Source organism: Anopheles bellator, chromosome 1 (assembly GCF_943735745.2).
Source record: "Anopheles bellator chromosome 1, idAnoBellAS_SP24_06.2, whole genome shotgun sequence".
Classification (NCBI taxonomy): domain Eukaryota; kingdom Metazoa; phylum Arthropoda; class Insecta; order Diptera; family Culicidae; genus Anopheles; species Anopheles bellator.
In genome coordinates this window covers 2,026,109-2,045,247 of record NC_071285.1, presented here as the reverse complement: position 1 = coordinate 2,045,247, position 19,139 = coordinate 2,026,109, and the positions used below count along the sequence as shown (strand labels likewise).

At 52.5% G+C, this 19,139-nt stretch overlaps 1 protein-coding gene across 1 annotated transcript in view; it reads left to right on the top strand.

Moving 5' to 3' along the window:
* Positions 1–19,139, top strand: part of LOC131206510 (uncharacterized) — a 38,484-nt gene that overhangs the window by 10,826 nt on the left and 8,519 nt on the right. The window contains exon 2 of the mRNA XM_058199088.1: positions 13,695–14,105. Within this exon, the coding sequence (XP_058055071.1) occupies positions 13,695–14,105 (411 nt within the window). The remainder of the gene's footprint in view (positions 1–13,694; positions 14,106–19,139) is intronic.

The window sequence follows — 19,139 nt, the reverse complement described above, 5'->3', positions numbered from 1 at the left end:
CGCACGGGAAACCTGTGTGCCAAAAAGGGCCAAAAAAAGAACTGGGGGCTCACCAATCGGATGCTCGGATTCGGTGAACATCTGCCGGCTGCGATCGACGTTACATGTTGATCGACTCGATTATGGACCCAACGATCGCCGTCTTCGTCGTCGCCGTTGGGGAGCCTGTGTCTTTCGAGCCACGATATCGCTTACATAATTATCATCTTTTTACGTCCAGCACTCGCACTCCCGTCGCAAGAAAAAGGAAGGTGGTGGCTGTCCTGTCGTCGTCGTCGTCGTCGATCGGGAGAATTACTTTTGATTTCGCTCCGTTCCAGGTGCCAGGTGTTCCACGAAGACTCCTGTCTCGCGGTGCGGCGATTTAACGACACCCATAAATGAAAGGATTTTCGACGACGACGACGTGGTCTCTCTCGCTTTCTTTTGGGGCGAAAAGGGCATTCAGGATGGCGCAGCATTGGAATGAATCGCACAAGTAGCAACTTGGCGCGCAGGTGCTTCGCCAGAAGTGCTCTGCTTCAAATCGCGATCGCGTATTTTTAATGCACGCGACGGCGGAGATTTCTGCTCCGGCCAGGTGCACCTTTTCGCAGTGCCGTCGATGCAAGCGGTTGAGAATCGGGTTTTTAAAGGCATGAAAGGTGAAACTATTTAAAGCTTCGTTTTGTCGCTTCAATTCCAAACCTCCGGAAGAATCGAAGAAGATTATTTAGCTCCCTCGGAGCTCCTTTTCTACGAATTTGCTATTTGCTGCTCGATTCCTAACGCCGTCGCAACAAAGTCCGCATTCCCGACGGTACAACAATGGACCATAATCCAAAAGGATAAACTCCTCCCGTGCAACGGCGGCGACGATGGCAGCTTTTCTGGTGTTTACTTGCGATGCTCCACACGCTTGGCTGCACTTTCGTCGTGCCCTGTGCCGCTTTTTATGCAACTCAATCAGCACCAGGAAATACCTTCGTCGTCGGGCCTAGCCAAACTGGAAGCAGCACCCGCAACCGTTACGCTGTGCTCCGGTGGCTGTGCGAATCCCAATTGTGTGCCGTTTTCCGTTTTGAAATGGGTTCTTTTCGCCATCGCCATCAATGCCTTTTAAAGTAAGACTTTTGGGCTTTTGCAAGAAGCATTTATTTTAACAACTTGCGACGACTGTTTCAACGTCCCTGTCCCCGCATACTTTCCGTTTTGTTTGTTTCAATCTCTTCAGTATTGGGCCACTTTCGATAAGTCGTTCCCGGATTTCGGGGCGACGATTCTACGATGCTGCTTGTGTCGTGTGTCGATATTTGTTTCCAGACGGAGATCGGTAAGCCGAGACTCGGGGCAACAGATGATCGAAACGGCAGATGGTGCGGTCCTTCGATGGTTCCTCTTTGGAGGACTATTCGTCCGCCGAATTTTCTTGGATTTGTGTCTGTTTTGATTTGCTGACGACGAAGTGGAAGACTTCTTAGAAGCAAACTTGTTGAGAGTAGCTTCCCAACGTGGGCCGCGTTTAAATATTGATCCCTACGCGAGTTAAATACGCGGTTAAACCCGTGAAGTGATCAAATAAAAGGGGAAAGGAAAGCGAGTCTTTTGATGTGAGGCGGCGATCACACTTTTAGTCCCGAAACCCCGGTAATCGGATACGGAGCGTGTGACGATCGATGGTGTACCAATCGTTACTTTAATTACTTTTTCCCGGCAATCGGATCGACCAATTTCATGCCAAATTACGGTGACCTTTCCCGGCGGCTTAAGCGGCTCATTCCCACATTATTTACATACACCACCTTTGGTGAGACTTTTCGAAGCAGAACTCTTCCTTGGCCCAAAATTCAATCAACCTGAGAGGTCGTTCTGCCTAAAACCTGAATCCCGCCAGGATTCGGTAGCAAACCGAAAAACAGGGATCGACCGACCAACATCAAACACACCAGACCAGGCCAGAACCAATGCACCCAGGAACCCAGGAATGCACATTTTTACGCTCGATTCGATTCCTCTGTGGACTGCCTGCAGGACATGGGAAGGTCCTTAGATGTTGGCTGAAGTTTGCTATTTGGTTTAGTGAAGGGCCATCGGCGGCAAAAGATGAGAAGAAACATTCTCCCAGAGGATAATTGTTCGCCACTTGAGAGGATTCGGCAAATATTTGATCTAATCAAACGCATTTCACTCACTCTGTCGAGAGCGCTCCGTTGTCTACTGCTGTGTTTTTCATTAAAAAAGGATCTGGGAGTTCCGGACCACGATGCAGCCGGCAGCCGGAAACGGCATCGATTTCGCTCCATCGACAGACTCAAACTCTGAAGCGGCGAGCGATGCTCTTTCTCGGTGGTATCGACATACTTTTTTGCTAAAAATAACCGAACGGCCACAGGTTCCAGGACACCGCATCGTAGTTGTTGTCATGGCCCATCGGCCTCCAAACGCCTCCGTTCCATCGCAAAAAATGACGCAAATAGAAAGCCAAACATCGCACTCCAGCAGCGGTGGCCATAAATCGTACACAGGCGGTCATCCTTTGGAGTCCTTTCGACGACGGGGAACCCACGCCATCCGCAACATCGCGTTCGAATGCAAATATTGACCCCTGAAGTTTGTGGAACTGATCTTCGGATGTTGGCCGGTCCGGACGGTCACCATGTTGCGTCGACGTCGCGCAAAAGGAGTTCCAACACTTCCGGCTGAATGGCAAAGCCGGATCCAAAGCCGGGAAAGCTGAAAGACCGTGATTTTCCGTCTTGAAAAGGCTTCCACAATCTCCACAGATTACGGAGACTTTGGTTTGGAACACCTTCGACGAACACACCGTCCGCCATTCATCAGTCTGCTGGAGGACGGTCCTTATAATCCGGTCATATTTCGACCCAACTCCGAGGATTCACCAATATCAACGCGGGGCCATTATTTCTCAGTTTAATTTTTTATCCTTTCCCTAGATCCGAAGGACCCGAGCTCGTACCGCCCCAATCCTTTACCCATCAGGGGCTACCGACGGAGACGGCCACCGGAACGCACATAAATTGCGATCGTAATAATTTATAAGATTTTACCGAGGGCCCGGGCCCTTTGATTTTTGGGATCTACAGACAGGGAAAGAGCGGATTTAATGCACGATACGTGAGCGTCCACTGCACACGGGGTCCAGCGAGGGTTTTTGGTCGTTTCCCGGGGAAAGTAATAGCAAGGATTCTCCCAACGGAGCCATCTCGGTCGGCGCCTGAATGTCCTTTTGCGCTCTCTCTCTGTCTGTCTCTTGGGAATCGTCCTGGCGCATCGATGGCGCCCTGACCCGGAGTTCTTCCGGGTTTTCGTTATCTTTCCGATCGCGTGACCCCAAAAAAAAGGATGCGTTTCGAGATGTGTCCTCTTGTGATGCTTTCGTGTGTAGCCTTCGGGGCCATCGATCGACGTTCCCACAGTGTGTGGCCCCGCACAATCAACGCAGAAACAATTAATTAGAGCATTTTATTGTTTGAACCTGCTCGATCCGGGAGAGCCGATCTTCAGTCGCCCGATCGGTTCCCACTCGCTAAACACATGTTTCGACGGCGGCGGCGGTCGGTTTGTTTGTTCCCTGGGCCCGGAGGATATGACGCTTCCGCCCTCCGCTGTTGCAGCCGGACATGCAGAGTGACACTTTAATGGCCGAGCGGTCGGTCGCAGGGCGTATCAAATTGCAGACTCTCGCTTTGCATTCTTTCGTTCGCTCGGGAACTGCGCAGCAGTGTGCTGATGCAATTCGGCATGTCCCGACATGGACATGGAGCGACCGTTTGCTCGATCCCTTCGAAGAGGCTTGGCCTTCGGCAAAAAAAATCGCCAAAGGATTTATTGGACGCTTAGTTCCGGGACATTATTCCGAACTTTTTCGGGGCCGGGATTGTTGTGGCTCTCTTAAAGGACAACTAGGAGGAGAGCCATTGGCCTGCCATGAGCATGCTCCACGGCCAACGGATGATTAATCGTCGGTTTCTGGTGACTAAGGGACACACCAGAAATCCGGACAATCCGGACCCCGGAGTCTTAAAGCTACATTTTTTTAAATCAATTAAGCTTACGGCTACATTTTTCGACGATGATCCGAATATTTTCAAAATGGTTAGCCTAGTATTGACATGCCGTGTCCTTGTCGCCGAGTAGCACGGATACCCCGTGGAATAATTATCTTGTCGCCCGGCCATCATAACTCAAGGCGCGCTCCTCTCGAACCCAACGGATCAGGCAGCGATCCCTGAAGCGATGAAGATTCATTCGTTGTGATTCTTTCAATAAAATCATGGCAATAAGCAGAGGCAGAGAGTGGCCTATCTTAATCGTCTGGACAGCATCTCATGATGCTCATCATCATTAACAGCGCCTCTGCATCGTCCACCCGGTTCGTGGCCTGCGTTCCGCGTAAAAGGCCTCCGAGACCACCCAAATCGCGTGTTGCTTTCCTTCGACTGCTGGTGCTGTCCCGCTGTGAAGTCGAACATCCTCTACGCCGGACACGCCGGAGTTATGTGACCTCTGGGGTTGGTTGGGTCGGTATAGCATATTCCGATTTTTTCAGAGGAATTCTCTTAGACACGCATTCGAATTGATCTCTAAATCATAGCCCGGCCGAGAAGTGGTAACAGATTGTGCCGGAGGGATGCAAATCGGAGGTCCGTTTTGGAATTGTAATTTATGCGCACCACCATGTCGCCGAACGGAGGGAACGGGTACTTGGGTTGTGTACGTTCTGTGGCCGCCACACACAGAGCGCAAAGTCGGAGCTGATGCTGCAATTAGGCACCCCACGCCACAGGGTTCCGACCTTCACCGGCATGTCAATATTTGTAGTCATCTTGCTTGTGCCTTTTTTTAAAGTCTTTTCTGTTATTCATTTAATAGATTACTAATTTATCCCTATTTCTTTCTCTTTGCAGGTATTTATCAACAAACTCCCTGGTCCTTTCGAGAGATGTCATTTCGAGAAGTTTGGTAACAAAGTTCTGCTTGTCCCCCAATTACGTAAATTACATTCCGCGATCGCTTGGGATCCCTTTCCACGTCCTCGTCGTCTCAGCATCAAACGGCACGAAACCGAGACCCACGCCACGGTTTGATGGATCACTGATTTTCGGTTCGCTACTTAACGGAAAAGACGGCGAAAGTTTATCCCCTAATGACCGCAGCAATTAAAAGTCTTACTTCGTCTCGTCCTTACGCCCGGATACTGTGGCCAACAAACGGCTTCCGGGAGATGTGTTACGCGAGGAGTTACCGGATAAAAGCCGAACATTGTGTTCACCGTGCTTCGAATCGGTTCGCCGTCGCCGTCGGAGAATGCAGATTCAATATTCCAAGTATTTTTATTTTGCCACTCGCTCTTATCGCTCCAAAAAACCCCGAGTTGCTGGCCCCACCGAAGGGGGGCAGCAAACAAAAAGGGGCCGATGCGGTGTCGTGTTGCGATGCAAAACTTTTAAATGCTTTCTGCCTCCCGCGGGACACAGGAAGTAGCCAGCGTTATTCCGGGGGGAGGCCATAAGATATTCCTCTCACAGGCACACTCAGGACGGGGCGGACAGCAAAATGCCGCATAAAATAACTTTAAACCATAAAAACAATTCCTGATTCTGGCCCCCGCCGCCACGGGGGGGATCAGTGCTCCCAGAGTCACCCAGTTTGGGGAGGTGACGATGGAATGGTTTTTGGCAGTTATCCCCAAGCGAGAGTGCCGGCAATATGTCAAAAGCCGGAGTCCCCTCTGGAGAAAGCCACGAAGGGACCTGGTCCGCAATGCCGGATCTCGTGTTGAAGACGACTCACAGAGGGAGCTATTTTCGAGACATTGAACCGACGTGACTATTCGGGGCTATCGATTCGCGATTCGCTTAGAAAAAACGGTCCTTTCCGTTCGGTAGCCTCTGATTATTGACGACCTTTGGCCATATTTTTCTCCCCCAATCGGACCACCCTTATCCGTATCGACAACCCACAAATTAGAGCATCGACGTGAAGGGGGAGACCAATAGGTGCTTGCGTGTATATGGGTTCCTGCGGCATCCTCTAGAACCATCGAAAAAGGTCTTTGACTCGCTCGCCTTTCGGTGTGCAAACTCGAGTTCCCTCCCATCGTGTCGTGTCGAATCAATAAGGCGGCCTCCGGCAAGTTGTGAAGGATTTCCGCTCCGGAGGGATGTTTGCTTTTACGACGACGCCCGACGCCAGGCGTCTTTCATTTCCTCAAAATCGCAGCGTACGATGTGCCTATTTTCCCCGATTCCCGGTTTTATGCCAGGATACGGCCTCCGGCGCGCATACAAATAATAATATTTTTTGAGAATTGATGAGAAACGGGTAAACATTATTTGGTGTCCCCGAATTGGCTCGGGCGAGGGACGAACACCAGAAGTCGATCGATCGTAATCGTGAGCGAAGGATTACTAGCACCTAGACTCGACCGCTTTCTCCGCGGTGTCGATTGTTTTGTATTCTGGTGCTAATGTGCCCTACGGCCTGTGTGTCCGGGGGCCTACGTCCCCCGGACACACAATCAGCAGACCGTTTATGTTTTCGCATAATTTACTCCGCTCTTTCAATTACCATCTCTCTCTCTCTCTCTCTCTCTCTCGCTGTGCTGCTCCTGATGGGCGGCCATTATTAGTCCATTGCTTCGCCCATCGGGGGCCCAACGACGCCCTTTTCCGAGCAACCCACGCTACTTATGATGGAGCGCACACGACGCCACGGTAGTCAAGAGCCAGAGCAGCCTCTCAGCCATTAAGATCCCATGACGAAGGGGCCCTGTCACTGGCGCGCGGCCCTTCCTATGTCCAAGTCCTGGTCTCAGAGGACGAACCCAAGCAGCACTATCAGCAGACGCCACGAGGACGTGTGTTGGGTGGTTTGCCGTGGATTAATACCATCACCGGGCAAGATACGGCCCCCGGTCGACGACGACGCCGTCTGGTGCCCTTTTTCTCCCGGTTTTGTAAAATGCGCATCTGGACCGAAGTCGCATGGAAAAACGGCAATTGGCCACCACCGTCTTCTCATCTTCTTGGGCCGAAGATGTCTTGCGGCGCTAAGAATTACATGTAGCGGTCCCGTTCTCCAAGAGATGGGGCACTATCAGCGAGGTAATTCCGGACCCAACGCAAGGCACCTCAATTGGCTGCTAGCCAACCACGTTCTCCAGGGGCCGTGGCCGCCGGCACGTCCTTTAAGATATACCTTTTAAGCGTTTTTGCTGTCTCACCTTGCGGCTCTCGTCGGACGTCGGCACGATTGTGTCATTTGGACGTGTTTCGCACATCAGGCAGATTATGCAGCAATTTTGTGTCCCTCCACGGTTCTTGACCCTCTTCTGCCTCTCGTCTGTGGTTCGAAAAATTGGCTAAACCTTAAGAAAAATATTTTTAGAAGGTTCTCGATTCGAGCAGAAAATTATTGCTCATTGATTTATGGCGCCTTAAACCCTGTGGCCTTCCGGACAACCGGAAAAACGGCTGCACTTTGTATGTTATCGCACGGAACCCCGCCAACGCCGATATCAATATATCTTCCCCGGGGCGGCTGTTGCTCCGTTCCGGCTTCTAGGAGTTCCTGTTCGATGTACGTCGTGGAGTCCCCATTTGCAAGTGAAATGATCCATGCGCCCCCTCCACCCCCACAGGCCAATCAAGGGTCATAAGCATCGGAACTAATCCGGCTAAGAGCTCACCGCCACGGAAAAAAGTGCACAGGAACGCGAAGGCGCTGCCTCATGCATAATAGGCAAGTCGCTTCACATGTCGCTAGTTCCCTACATTGTTGTGGTCACTACACGCCACTGTATGTGTGCGGTTATGCAACACACGGAATACACGCGTTGGGTTTGGAGAAAGTATTTAACCTGGTCTCGGTTGTTGGCGGAGCCCCTGGATTTTCCTTTCGATGGGCCCAGCACCGCGCGCGCTTCCAATTATAGGTCGTTCCATGTGGGGGGCCGAGGGTGGTCCGGGTGTGTTATGAAATGGGCCGACGACGGACGCGACGATCCTAAATCGGCCGTAGCTCATTTGTTGGTCAAAATAAACCCAAAGTTCACATTGGTGTAAAATCGATAGAATTCACGAAAATGCTTCACAACCGTAGAAAGAGAGAGAGAGAGAGAGAGAGCCTGTCCGGGGGGGGATCCCCCTGCCGTTGCCTAGAGAGACGGGTGTGCGTTGCTGGGTTCTTTGTCTGGCTTTCCACTCTCTCTCTCTCGCTCTCTCTCTCTCTCTCGCACTCACAGGCGGCTCTCTCTGTTTTGGTTTTTCACCGGTGGCCGGTTTCTCGCTTGCTCCGTTTTTCCACCCTTTCTTCGAGGCTGTTCTTCGCATAAAAGGTCCTCCGGTGGTGGTGGTGTGAGTGCCACACGCGCACTTCCTTTTTTGCGCTCCTTTTTGGGGTGTCCTTCACGCACACTCTTACACCGCGAGGCACGCACACTCGCTACGGAGCGCTTCGGGTCTGGCAATCGGCACGCGATCGGGCGTCGCAGCGACCGGAGAACCGGATCGCGGGACCGACTTCTTGTTTCGGCCAGTCACTCGTTTTCCAGCCGCCGGTCCCAGCTCAAGACGTAACGTTGTGCGCGCGTCGTCGTTGTGTTGTGCTCCGCCACAAAGGCGTTCGTTCGTTCGTTCGTTGGTCCCGGGCCCACCGTGACCCCCTTTTCCACCCTCCGCGTGCTAATTCGTGCGTAAAATGTCGTACGTCGGTGGGCGCAAGGATAAAGTGTAAGGCACCCTTCTTCCTTCGTGTGTGCTGTTTCATACTTTCTTTGCACGCGACTTCTGGGTGACAGGAACACTACCACCACCTCCCCGTGTAATAATTCGGGGCCGGTACGGATCGATCCCGACGCGGAGTTGTCCGCAATTTGCATACCAAAGTTAATGAGCTGCTTTCGGTGAAGCTAAAAATAAAAGAACGACTCCTAGCGAGTCCTTCCGGTGCTTGGCTGGTGCTGTGGTGTGTTGTGTAACCCACAACTGTGCGAAGGATATCGTAGTAGCCTTCGAGTAGCGAGAGAGAGACCCGTCGGACCCAGCGCAACCGCCGACGTCATCGACTCCGACTGACGTTCTCTGAAAAGGATATTCAACAATGAAGCGAAAGGCAGCGAACCATTAAAGGAGTGTGCGTGACTGTGTTTGTGCGGGGTAGTGAGTGAGTGAGACACACCATCCATCCATCCATCCGTTTGGGGGAGCCGTGCCACCGGGCCGCGACCCCTCCGTCCACGCCAGCACCATCGCGTACCCACGAGACAGCCGTCAACGGACCGCAGCAGCCGCTGAGGAGATGTTGCTATTTCAGATACTAAAGTATTGATTTTCGTCCCAGCCTGCTGCACCCACCCGCCACCCACCACCCAGCCGCGCATACGCACAGACGCGACACGCACGCACGCCCGCACACAATGCTCGAGTGCGCACATGCAAAGGAGTCTCGTCCTCCGTGTCTCTTCTCCAGACGACGGGGCGAACGAAATCAACGAAAGTAAAACCTCGTCGCCGTCGCCGTCTGAGACGGGAAAAAGGACCAAAATTCTCTCACTCTGTGACTCTGTGCGTGCGTGCGTGCGTGCATTTTGTCACTCGCCGTCTCTGTCTCTCGCACCACGCAAAAAGCCTACTCTGTTGTTGCCACCCATAATTAGACCAGAAGCCGCCGCAGCCATGTGCTTTGCTATGGCTACTACTCCTGTGTGTGTTGTCGCTTATTGTAGCCCCGTTTTTTATGTAGCTTTTGAAAGTGTTTTGTTTTGGTAAACATTGTTGTGCTATTGCGCCTCAGTGATTGTAATTTATTGAAAGCTTTCCTTGTTTTTTCGTTGTTTGCCACAGTAGATAGAAGCAGCGTCCAAGAAACAATAGACAGAGAGAGAGAGAGAGAGAGCTAGAGCGTCTTGAACTATTATTTGTCAAAAGTGAAGAGAGTTAAGAAATTCCACAAGTGTGCCCTGCTTTGTGTTTGTGAACCCCTCACTGTGTGTGCTTTGTAGACCGCCAAGATGATTATCTGTATCTCAGGATTTATTATCGGTGCAAGGTAGCTTCTTCTTTATTTTGTTTCTTTTATTTTCATTTTATGCACATCGCTGTTCGTACTTTCGTATAATTTCCTTATTGTTTCAGCAGCGCCCGCCGCGTCGAGTGACACAAGTTCGTTGTTCGCGCTCCGGTAGCGAGTCCGTTGGCCCCGGCCGCTCGCACCTTTGCGCTTGGCTGAACGCAGTGTGCTGCGAATCGGCGCCGCGTTCCACCCTAAGGTTCTCGTTCCTCCTCTCCCCGGGTACACGCGAAGCAGCATAATCATGATGAAAGCATTCAATGCTAGGGCTCTCTCTAAAGGCCCCGGAACGAGTCGTTTTCCCCCTTCGAGCGGTTTGAAAATAGACAACCGAAATACGTGTACCATGATGGCGCACTGCAAAAGGGATGCTCACGGATAGAGAGGCATAGAAATGAAGGAACCACGTTTTTTTTCGGACTTCGCTCGGTCCCTAAACAGAACTGAAGAGGACCCGAGAGATAGGACGGGAGGACGAGCGCACTAATTACACGACGGTGTGCTGGTGGTGGGACCGCTTCGAGGCGAATAAATATAGTTCGTCGCTCTAATTGGGCTTTGCCATTTTGCCAGTGCCCGCGATTCAACTTAATTTTCATAATTTTCAACTCGCGGGAATCCTATCAGCAAATGCGCCTGCGAGCCTTTTTTGTCAACCGGAAACGAAGCCTCAACAGCATGGGCCAATGGCACGCTCTGTTACGCAATCCCCCAGCGGCGACAGGAGCACAGTGACACTTAAAGTAGCTCCTGGATGGGAAAGTCCTCCGCGCGATGCGTGTCCGGATCGTAAAATACGCCCCGTCTGCGGCAGTCGGCAGCGTCGTCGGAATCACCGCGAATCCAACGTCATTAAGAGGGGCGTAAAGCGAAAAATATGACTTGTTTATCGCACGCGCCCTGTGTGTCCATCCCGGCGCCTATCGTGGACGTTGGAGTTGGCACAGGAACTGTCCATAAATAAGTGGCGTTCCGCAAGGGACATGTGTTCGTCGGGTTGTGTCCGCCCCATAAATATGGGGGGGGGGGGGTCTGTTGGTATTAAAGTCTTGTGTAAATTTGGTCCAAAACGAATCCCGTGTTGGGGTCTCGGGTTGGTGCTTTCCACAAAAACCCTTTCGGAACGCTCGCAGCATAAAGGAACTCGCTTCTGTGCACCTGGTTCCGAATGAAAACCCCACCAGACGCCGATGGAGAACTCTCCACAGGGAGGCCGGCCGGAGGCAGAAGTGAAATGGAAAAATTTATATCTTCCCTTCAAGCTTGGCTGATCAACTGGAAATGTGGGAAATATGTTTCCCGCTGCCTTCTCTGCTGAAGGAATTCACAACGGGGTTTCAACCGGGCCAAGAACCACACCCAACCGATTCGACTTACTGTGCAGGTTTATCAGGCCGCGAGGGATCTTTGCGTTCACCAGAATTAGGGTTGCTTGCTGCGATCGTGATCTTCGTCTCCGCATCGTAATGCACCAGTGTCTGGAAATTGGACGGAACTCCGTAATGGAGCACAAAGGTGAACTATTTTTAGAGCCTGCGCCATGTTTGGTGTACCACGGATGCGCCAGGAACGCATCTTGCGTCGAATGGCTGGGATTCTTCGCACCACCGAACACGTGTTTGGTGTTTCCATTGGCCCCGTTTTTCTTGCTTCACTCGGAGAGGGCTCCTAGGATCGGGTAATCAGCTGTGGACGGTGGTGCGGTGGAATCGCCATCCCGGCGCACTCTCTGGCACCAGGCGTAAACAAACTCTGAGACGTCTTTGGTTCCACTTAATTTTGACGGGACGCAACGCGCGTCTGGCGAGACACACGCGTCTCTGCGGCCACAGTCTGGTGTGACGTATGGCGATGGAGGATCATGTAGCCAGCCAGCGGCAGCTGCATCTGCGCGCCTCTATTCGCGCCGTTGCTGCAATCTCTCCGCTCCGCGGGCATCGGATGGAACCTTTAAACCCTCGGACAGAACATATGGTGTGTCTAGAGGATGGTGGTTTCCTTGTTCCTCTTCTTCTCGGACACAGACGCCCGTGGAAGAAGCAGCAGGTAGTCTATTAAACACAGCATCTTACGGTCCACAGCAACTCCGAGCACACAGCTGCTGCAAACAGAGATTCATTTATTATCCTCCTGCTTTTGGTCATCCTTCTTCTGCCGACGCGCTCCGGACGGGTTTTCTCGGAAGGATACTCTCGCTGTTTCCAGCACAGTAGTAGCAGCATTTGGTGGTCGCTACCACCCGTCGATGGCCATTTGACGGACGCGCGCGCGCGTATGGCGCGTGGCTGACCCCCTGGTGTATCGATCGAGGAACCCGACCGGAAGTGTGAGAAAATTTAATCTTACCAACTTTTACTCGCTTTCTCTGGTGCTTTCTGACTGACGCGCCGCGGTTCAACACAAGAACCCCCAGGGAACTCTGGGGGGGCAAAGAAATCTTTGCAGATAACAACCCCGAACAAAGATTTATCCCCTCCAGAGACAGAAAAGGGAGCCCGTGATTCTGTGTGGACAAGTTTTCGAAATCCTCATTTTCTTTGTCTCGCCGGAAGCGCTTTCGTTTAGGGCCGCCAAGCAGAGCGTCCTTCACCAAACTAGTCCGGAACTAGTTCTGTTCGAACAAACTTCCTTCCCAAGGGGCGCGCACAGAACGGATCCTTTTTGCGAAATGTTTCCCTCGGCAGCGTCGGTCAATGTGCGAAAGTTTCCATTCTCACACGCCACAATAAATGTCCGCGGTTCTCTTGGCAAAACATAAGGTTGTTGTACAACATACGGTCATCAAGCGAAGTGATTCCCCGAACCTGAAAATAAACATTCGAACATTGATTAACAACAACTAACACGTGAACATTTCGCACTTTTCGTGTCTCACACTTTTCCAGGCGCTACTTTCCGACGCGATCATCGAGGATCATTTAGTAACACAGAGCTCCTTTAGTCGATTCGAAACCCATTTCGTCTCTATTGTTTCGCCTGCCCCGACCCTGTTCTTGATCCCGTTTTGTTCAGCTCCGTCCACCCGGAGGGCTCTGTTGTTGTTTCCTTCCAACTTTCTTCTCAACTCACCTTTCGTTCCCAACTTTGTCTGGGACCTTGAGGTCCTGTTGCTACCTTTTTGCGTGTCCCTTTCCACGCCAAAAAATGGCCAAATCAATTCGACAACCGTGTGGTGTATCCTCTGAGTAGATTCAGTTTTCTGTCCAAGGAATGTCCCTTTTCGTCGTTTCTATTTCTTCCACTGCACGAGTTTTGATTTAACTTACGTTGCATTTGTTGTGTGCTTTAGTCATTGTGTCCTATCTCTCGCTCTCTCTCTCTTAAGACCAATACCCCTGTACTGTGTTGTATGGTTGTAAATGCTCCTCTTGCGTTACCTGTGTCCCCGCACAAAAGGACCTTCAATCCGCAGACTCGAAACATCTGCCATCCTTGCCTTGGATTTCACACGAAACTGACCGTGTTCCTGGCGTTCCTTTTCGTTTCGTAGACCTTTTTCCGTTTGTTCCACCATTTTTAATCACTGTTCTCTCTCTCTTTCTCTCTTCTCTCTCTTTTCCGCATCCTTTTTACGTTCAACTCTCACGTTTCGGTCGCCTTCCGCCGCATGTCCCGCTCCACAGTTTTCCACAGAAAATCGATCGCCCATCGCAGATCTACTCCACGCACCATCATCATCCGGCGGTCAGCAGCAACAATGGGCTGCTGGCCAGCGGGGCCAGCAGCAGCAGCCTTTGCGGAATGCCCGGCGGTGGCGGTACTGGGTCTGCGGCCAGCTACGTCTACGTGCACCAGCAGCCCCACCACCATCAGGTGATGGGGACCACCGGATTGCCGGCGACGACGACCCACTACGTGTCACCCCAGCAGCTCACCTATCACCTGCACTCGGCCGTGGCCACCGGCAACGGCAACGGTAACGGCTACCACCACCATGGCTCCCACCAGAACATCGCCGCGACGCCAACGCTCCACAAGAAGGGCTCCATCCGGAGCAATGGCGACGTGCTGAAGCGGACACGTGTGCAAAATGCGTAAGTACCATCACCACTTCCGATAAGCGCATCCCGTGGCCGGCCCCCGGAAAGGGGGTCCGTTTACAGTTAATATTTGCGAAGAAGATAGCGGGAAGCTGTAGCTTAATTGAGTCGGCGGCCATTATGATGGCGCACAATGACTGGATATTAGATTAGATCCTGTAGGACGGACGATGGCCGCAGCAGCAGCAGAGTTAATGCCGCATTAGGCACACTGCTAACGGCCTGCACGAATCGCAGGGTCTTCCTTAGGCCATCATCCAATCGAGTTGTAATTATCGGAACATCCTTCTGGCCTGTGGTGAGATCTACAAAATGGGATTGCGAGAGTGTTTGAGTTCTGTCGTTTTTGGCCACCTTTTTCGCAATTTGGTACCCACCGCACAATGGACATTAATTAAGGTACACGCATGTAAAGTCCGGTGGCAGCATTCAATGGAATTCTCAGTACCTAGCTGTGGCCTGTAATTTATCACCGCTGTGCTGTGTCACCACGAAGTCGCCTTCCACGAAACGCTGCCCCTCGGGCGCAGACCAGACAACAACAACGCGGAGGGCAACTGCAAAACTGTCACCTTTGTTCTATTGTTTTTCCGCGAACAGTGAGAGTGTCGTGTCTGGGTGGCGCGATCGTTCCGAAGTACGAACAATGGACTTTAAATTAAAATTATTCTTCGCAACCAAGCGACGCTCTTTCCACTTTCTCTCTCGACGGGTGTTACCGGTTCTGGAATCCGTCGCTCCGTCCGCTCACTTAAACACCCGGAAGAGATCACGCCAGTCAGATTCTTCGGGGGCGATATCTAGCGGCTGGCGGCACACACCTGCACCGGTGGCGACGGACACGCTTTTGCCATTCCGGCCGGCTTCTCTGTGGTTGTTGTGTACACTGATAATGAAATGTGTGCTTTTGTTTTTAACACGCAAAAAATCCGAACCTCGACCCTCGATAGAGGCAGCTGGTGGTGGGCCCGTTCCGGACTCTCGGTCGCTCCGTCTCCGGGCATTGAAATTTGGCACACGAGCTCCAATCACTGTTTCAGTGGTGATGTGTGATAACGACGCGCGCCTCTGTTGGTGTGGGTTCTCCTCCGTGTGGATCGAGAGATCGGGACGCGGAAGGTCCTCTCGTGTGAGTATGTGCCATCGTGAGGTGCTAAACTCTGTCCGGATTCATTCGTGATCGGTGTCCCTCGTCGTCAAGAAGAGTGTGTTCTTCTCAGTCCCCCAAGTGCCTTGTGTCGTGTCTTCTTGGTACAGAGTGTGCTCCAGATTGCGGTGTCGCGATCGCGCGTTAGCTCAAGCGAAAAGTCACATCACATTATTCTGCAAACGTGGCCTCGCCGCTGACCACCGAACAGAGACAGTGCAGAAGGGGTTCTACTTCAGCACCACGAGGTAGCAACCCGGTAGTCGTCCGCCGTTTTAAGTGTGCCGTTGTGCAAACAGAGCGAGAGAGCGCCCGAAGTGGCGTCGTTGTGGTCGTTGTCGCTGCACTTGTTCTAATTACAGTGCGATTCCTGGCGGTGGAACAACAAGCAGCAATTGCTCAACGCTCGGGCCCCCGATTAAAGGTAATTAAGTGTACTGTGTCTTATCAGAGGAAGAACTAGCAACACTAGGCGTAATGGCCATGAATCGTTTCCGGGGGTCAAAGGGCACAACAGAATGCTCCGGGTTTGACAGATGAGCAAACGATTGGTGTGGTGTGTGCCAATTTTTTGACACAGATATCGGGGTGACCCACACAAGCCGCGCCGTCCAAGGTTCTTCGGTGTGTGCGCCCCGCTTGTACCGTGGTGGTGTTGCTTCAGAGTGTGACATTCGTTCATCCGTCGGCCGGTCCGGCGCGCTGGAAGGTTGAACGAATGCCCACCAGCAACACGCGCGGGCCACAGGATACACTGGCGTGGCCACTTACCAGGTGGTCATGAAAAATTTATCACATTTTTCCGCCACGACGCGAAACCTCGCGGACAGCGGAGAGATATCGTCTCGCCTTCGCATCCACATTCACCGCGAAGGTCGCCACGACGCGCCGTGACAGTTCGCTGAGCAGAGCTCGGATTCGGGGAAAGCACACTGAACTTCACGCGGCCCCTTTTGGAGGTCACAAAATGCGACAGAGCGAGAATTGGAAGATGTGCCAACCACCACCACTCAACGGAGAACCAAAAAAAAGAACACCTTCCGGTGTTTTTAGAGGGGAGACAAAAGACCCGCCTGCAGAGTCACCACCGTGCCCGGTTCGTGTTTATTGAAAGAAATTAACATCCATTAGATGTAACTCTTTTTACTTTTATTTCGGTAGACACAGCGCGTTCCCGGCTCTCGGGAGGTGGATTGCCACCATCCCGGGTCTCTCTGCCTACGCCTAAGGGAGGAGTACATAATGCTCGATCGAATTGGCGATTAACTCTTGCTGGCTGGCTGGCTGGTGGGCGCAGGAGGGTATCGGTTCCATTTTATTGGTAGCGTTTGACACACAGCGGCACCGGCTGGAAAGTAAATAAAGTGGCCCCCACGCATGCACCGGCCGCGCGCAGCACACCCGGCCGCTAATTGGATGGGTGCACAGGGTGTGATCATAAAACGTTTGCTTCCTCGCGCCCTGTTCAATTATGCACAACTTTCTTCGGTGTCAATACTCTCTCCTTCTGTTGGCCGGCCGGCCGGCGGGTTTATTGGTACTAAGGAAAAGCAATTTCCAATCTCCGTTCGCCTTTTGCTTTTAATGAACCTCGCTACCACCCTGTGTGTAGTTTAGTACAAGCCTCGGTCGGTCGTCGTCACCCTGTGAAAGGGAAGCGCGTCGAACAGGATCAAAGAGCCCATCGCCAAGTGTCAAGGAGCGAATCGGTACCCAAAACGGAAGAAGGCTCGGAAGAGTGAATTGTTTCCCACGAAGTTCTTAATAGCATCCATACGGAAGCGCGCGCATCGTCGGGTATTTATAACCTCCTGTATCTGAGCCAACGAAGCTAAAGCATAATTTGTGGATTTCAGAACCCTGTGTTCCCCCTCCGGTGCATCCGAGAAGACATCCGCAAGCGAGAAGTACTAATTTTATTAAGTGATCTTTGGCCCTTTTGGAATCGTAAAATGTTGTTTACATACCCGTTTCGGGAGAAACGCGATGAGAGAGGAGGAGGCTTTTATGACACTCTCCAGCGGCAGAGCCGGATTGCATCCGTTTCGGAAGGGAGGAGGCCAGCCGACGGCGTGAGAACGGGTATTCTGGAGGATGTTCCTGCAATAAACAAAAATGGCCCCCCGAAAAACGATTTATGATCGTAGTAGACATTGCTACTGGTGCGACTCTCCGCGTCAAGATTTGGAGGTTGAGCCGCGAGGGTGCATCGCGTCGAAAGAGACAGCGGGCGGCCGCGAAAGAGAGAGTTAAAGTGCCGCACGTATACTACACCACCACCCAGCGCGCTCGTAGTGAACCTTGGGTGGCCACCACCGGGCACGGCGCAACACACGCGCGCTCTATATACTAAACCCGCGGCGAAACGCGCACAAGTACCCGGGCGGACGGACGGACGGACGGGCCTCGCGCATTCCACCGTTGGCCATAACGCGCAGCGCACAAGTGATGATGACAAAGCGAGCGTGTAGGGGGAGGCCAGGCCGTTGTTGTTCCACATGCGCCGCCTGCCACAACAAGCGGCCAGCGGCAGCAGGTTGTGCTTCAGTTCTCGTTCAACGTCCGACGGTTCGCTATTAGGACCGCTGCCGCGCGCGCCGCGCTCGACCGGCCGTGAGTGTTGTAGGCCGTAGCGTGATTTTTTGCGTGCACACACGATCGATCACAACCCACCGGCCAGCCTGCCAACCAGCTGCGGCCCGTGTTCCGGCCATGTTCCGGTTCTTCCGGGGAACATTCGTTTTTACGGTTTGCGTGTTTCGCGTCGACGAAGGTTCGCGTGATTCCAGCCGTGCTTTATGGTTCCGTTCGCTAGGTGCGCGCGTGACAAGTGTGCTGGGGGCGGTGGCGGAGTGGCCCTCTCGAGACGCGCAAATCGTGCTCCGTTGGCCAGATTGCAGTTTTATGTTCGATTGTTTCCGGTTGTGTGTACGTGGCCGCCGTGTGATGGAAGAAAAGGTCCGAAAAAGGATCCTTTTTTCTCGTCTCGCAGCTTCCGGTTCAACGCAGAGAGTCACAAAATCGGCAAGAGGGAAGAAGGGCCGAAAAGAAGCGAAGCCCGCCGGAAACGGAGATCTTCCGGGGCACACATAGGCACACAGGATGCTGCAGCACATGTTGAGAGCGTGTGAAACGATCCGGACCCGCGTCTCGTTTTAGGTCTCGAATCACGACGACGACGAAGCGGAGAGCCGCACAAGTGTTTCGCATAAAGGGACTGCTGCGTACACTGGACTGGATCGAATCGGGCTGTGCCCCCCAAAAACAAGCGAAGGAAATGGGAATCTGCCAGCCAGCCAAACCAGTGCGGATGTGGAGCAACAAGAAGAACAAGATAAACAAATAATCTGTTTCACCGAGAAACGATCGACTCACGGACGGGGGAACCACTCGTATCTCGCTCTCTGTCGCGTAAACAATCGGGGTTTGTTGTAGTGCACTTTCAGCAAGTGGTGGCCCCCCGAACTTTCTGGCGCCCCACGAACCTGAAATGCTAACGATGACTAACGAACGCTTGTTTGGCGTCCGCCGATCGCCACCGATAAGGACCATTTGGTCCGTATGTTTCGTTTTGTGGAATTCAGCGCTTCGGCGCAAAAAATGATCCTTTTTGCTTAACTCGCCTGGCCGGCGCCTTTTCTTTCGCTTTCACGCGAAAATGACCGCGCCGCGCGCTCATCTTTGGCCAGAAATTCAATTAAAAGTGCAATTTAAATGGCGCTCTTCTCTGATTTAATTAACGCGTGCGCGCGCCGCCGCACTCTGTGGCCTGGATTTATTTTCTGCGCTCTCCGCGGTTGCATATACGTGTTGATCGGTCGGACATATTCTTGCGGCAACGATGTGACGATCGGCAGTTCTCTGCGGTGGGAACCGCGCGC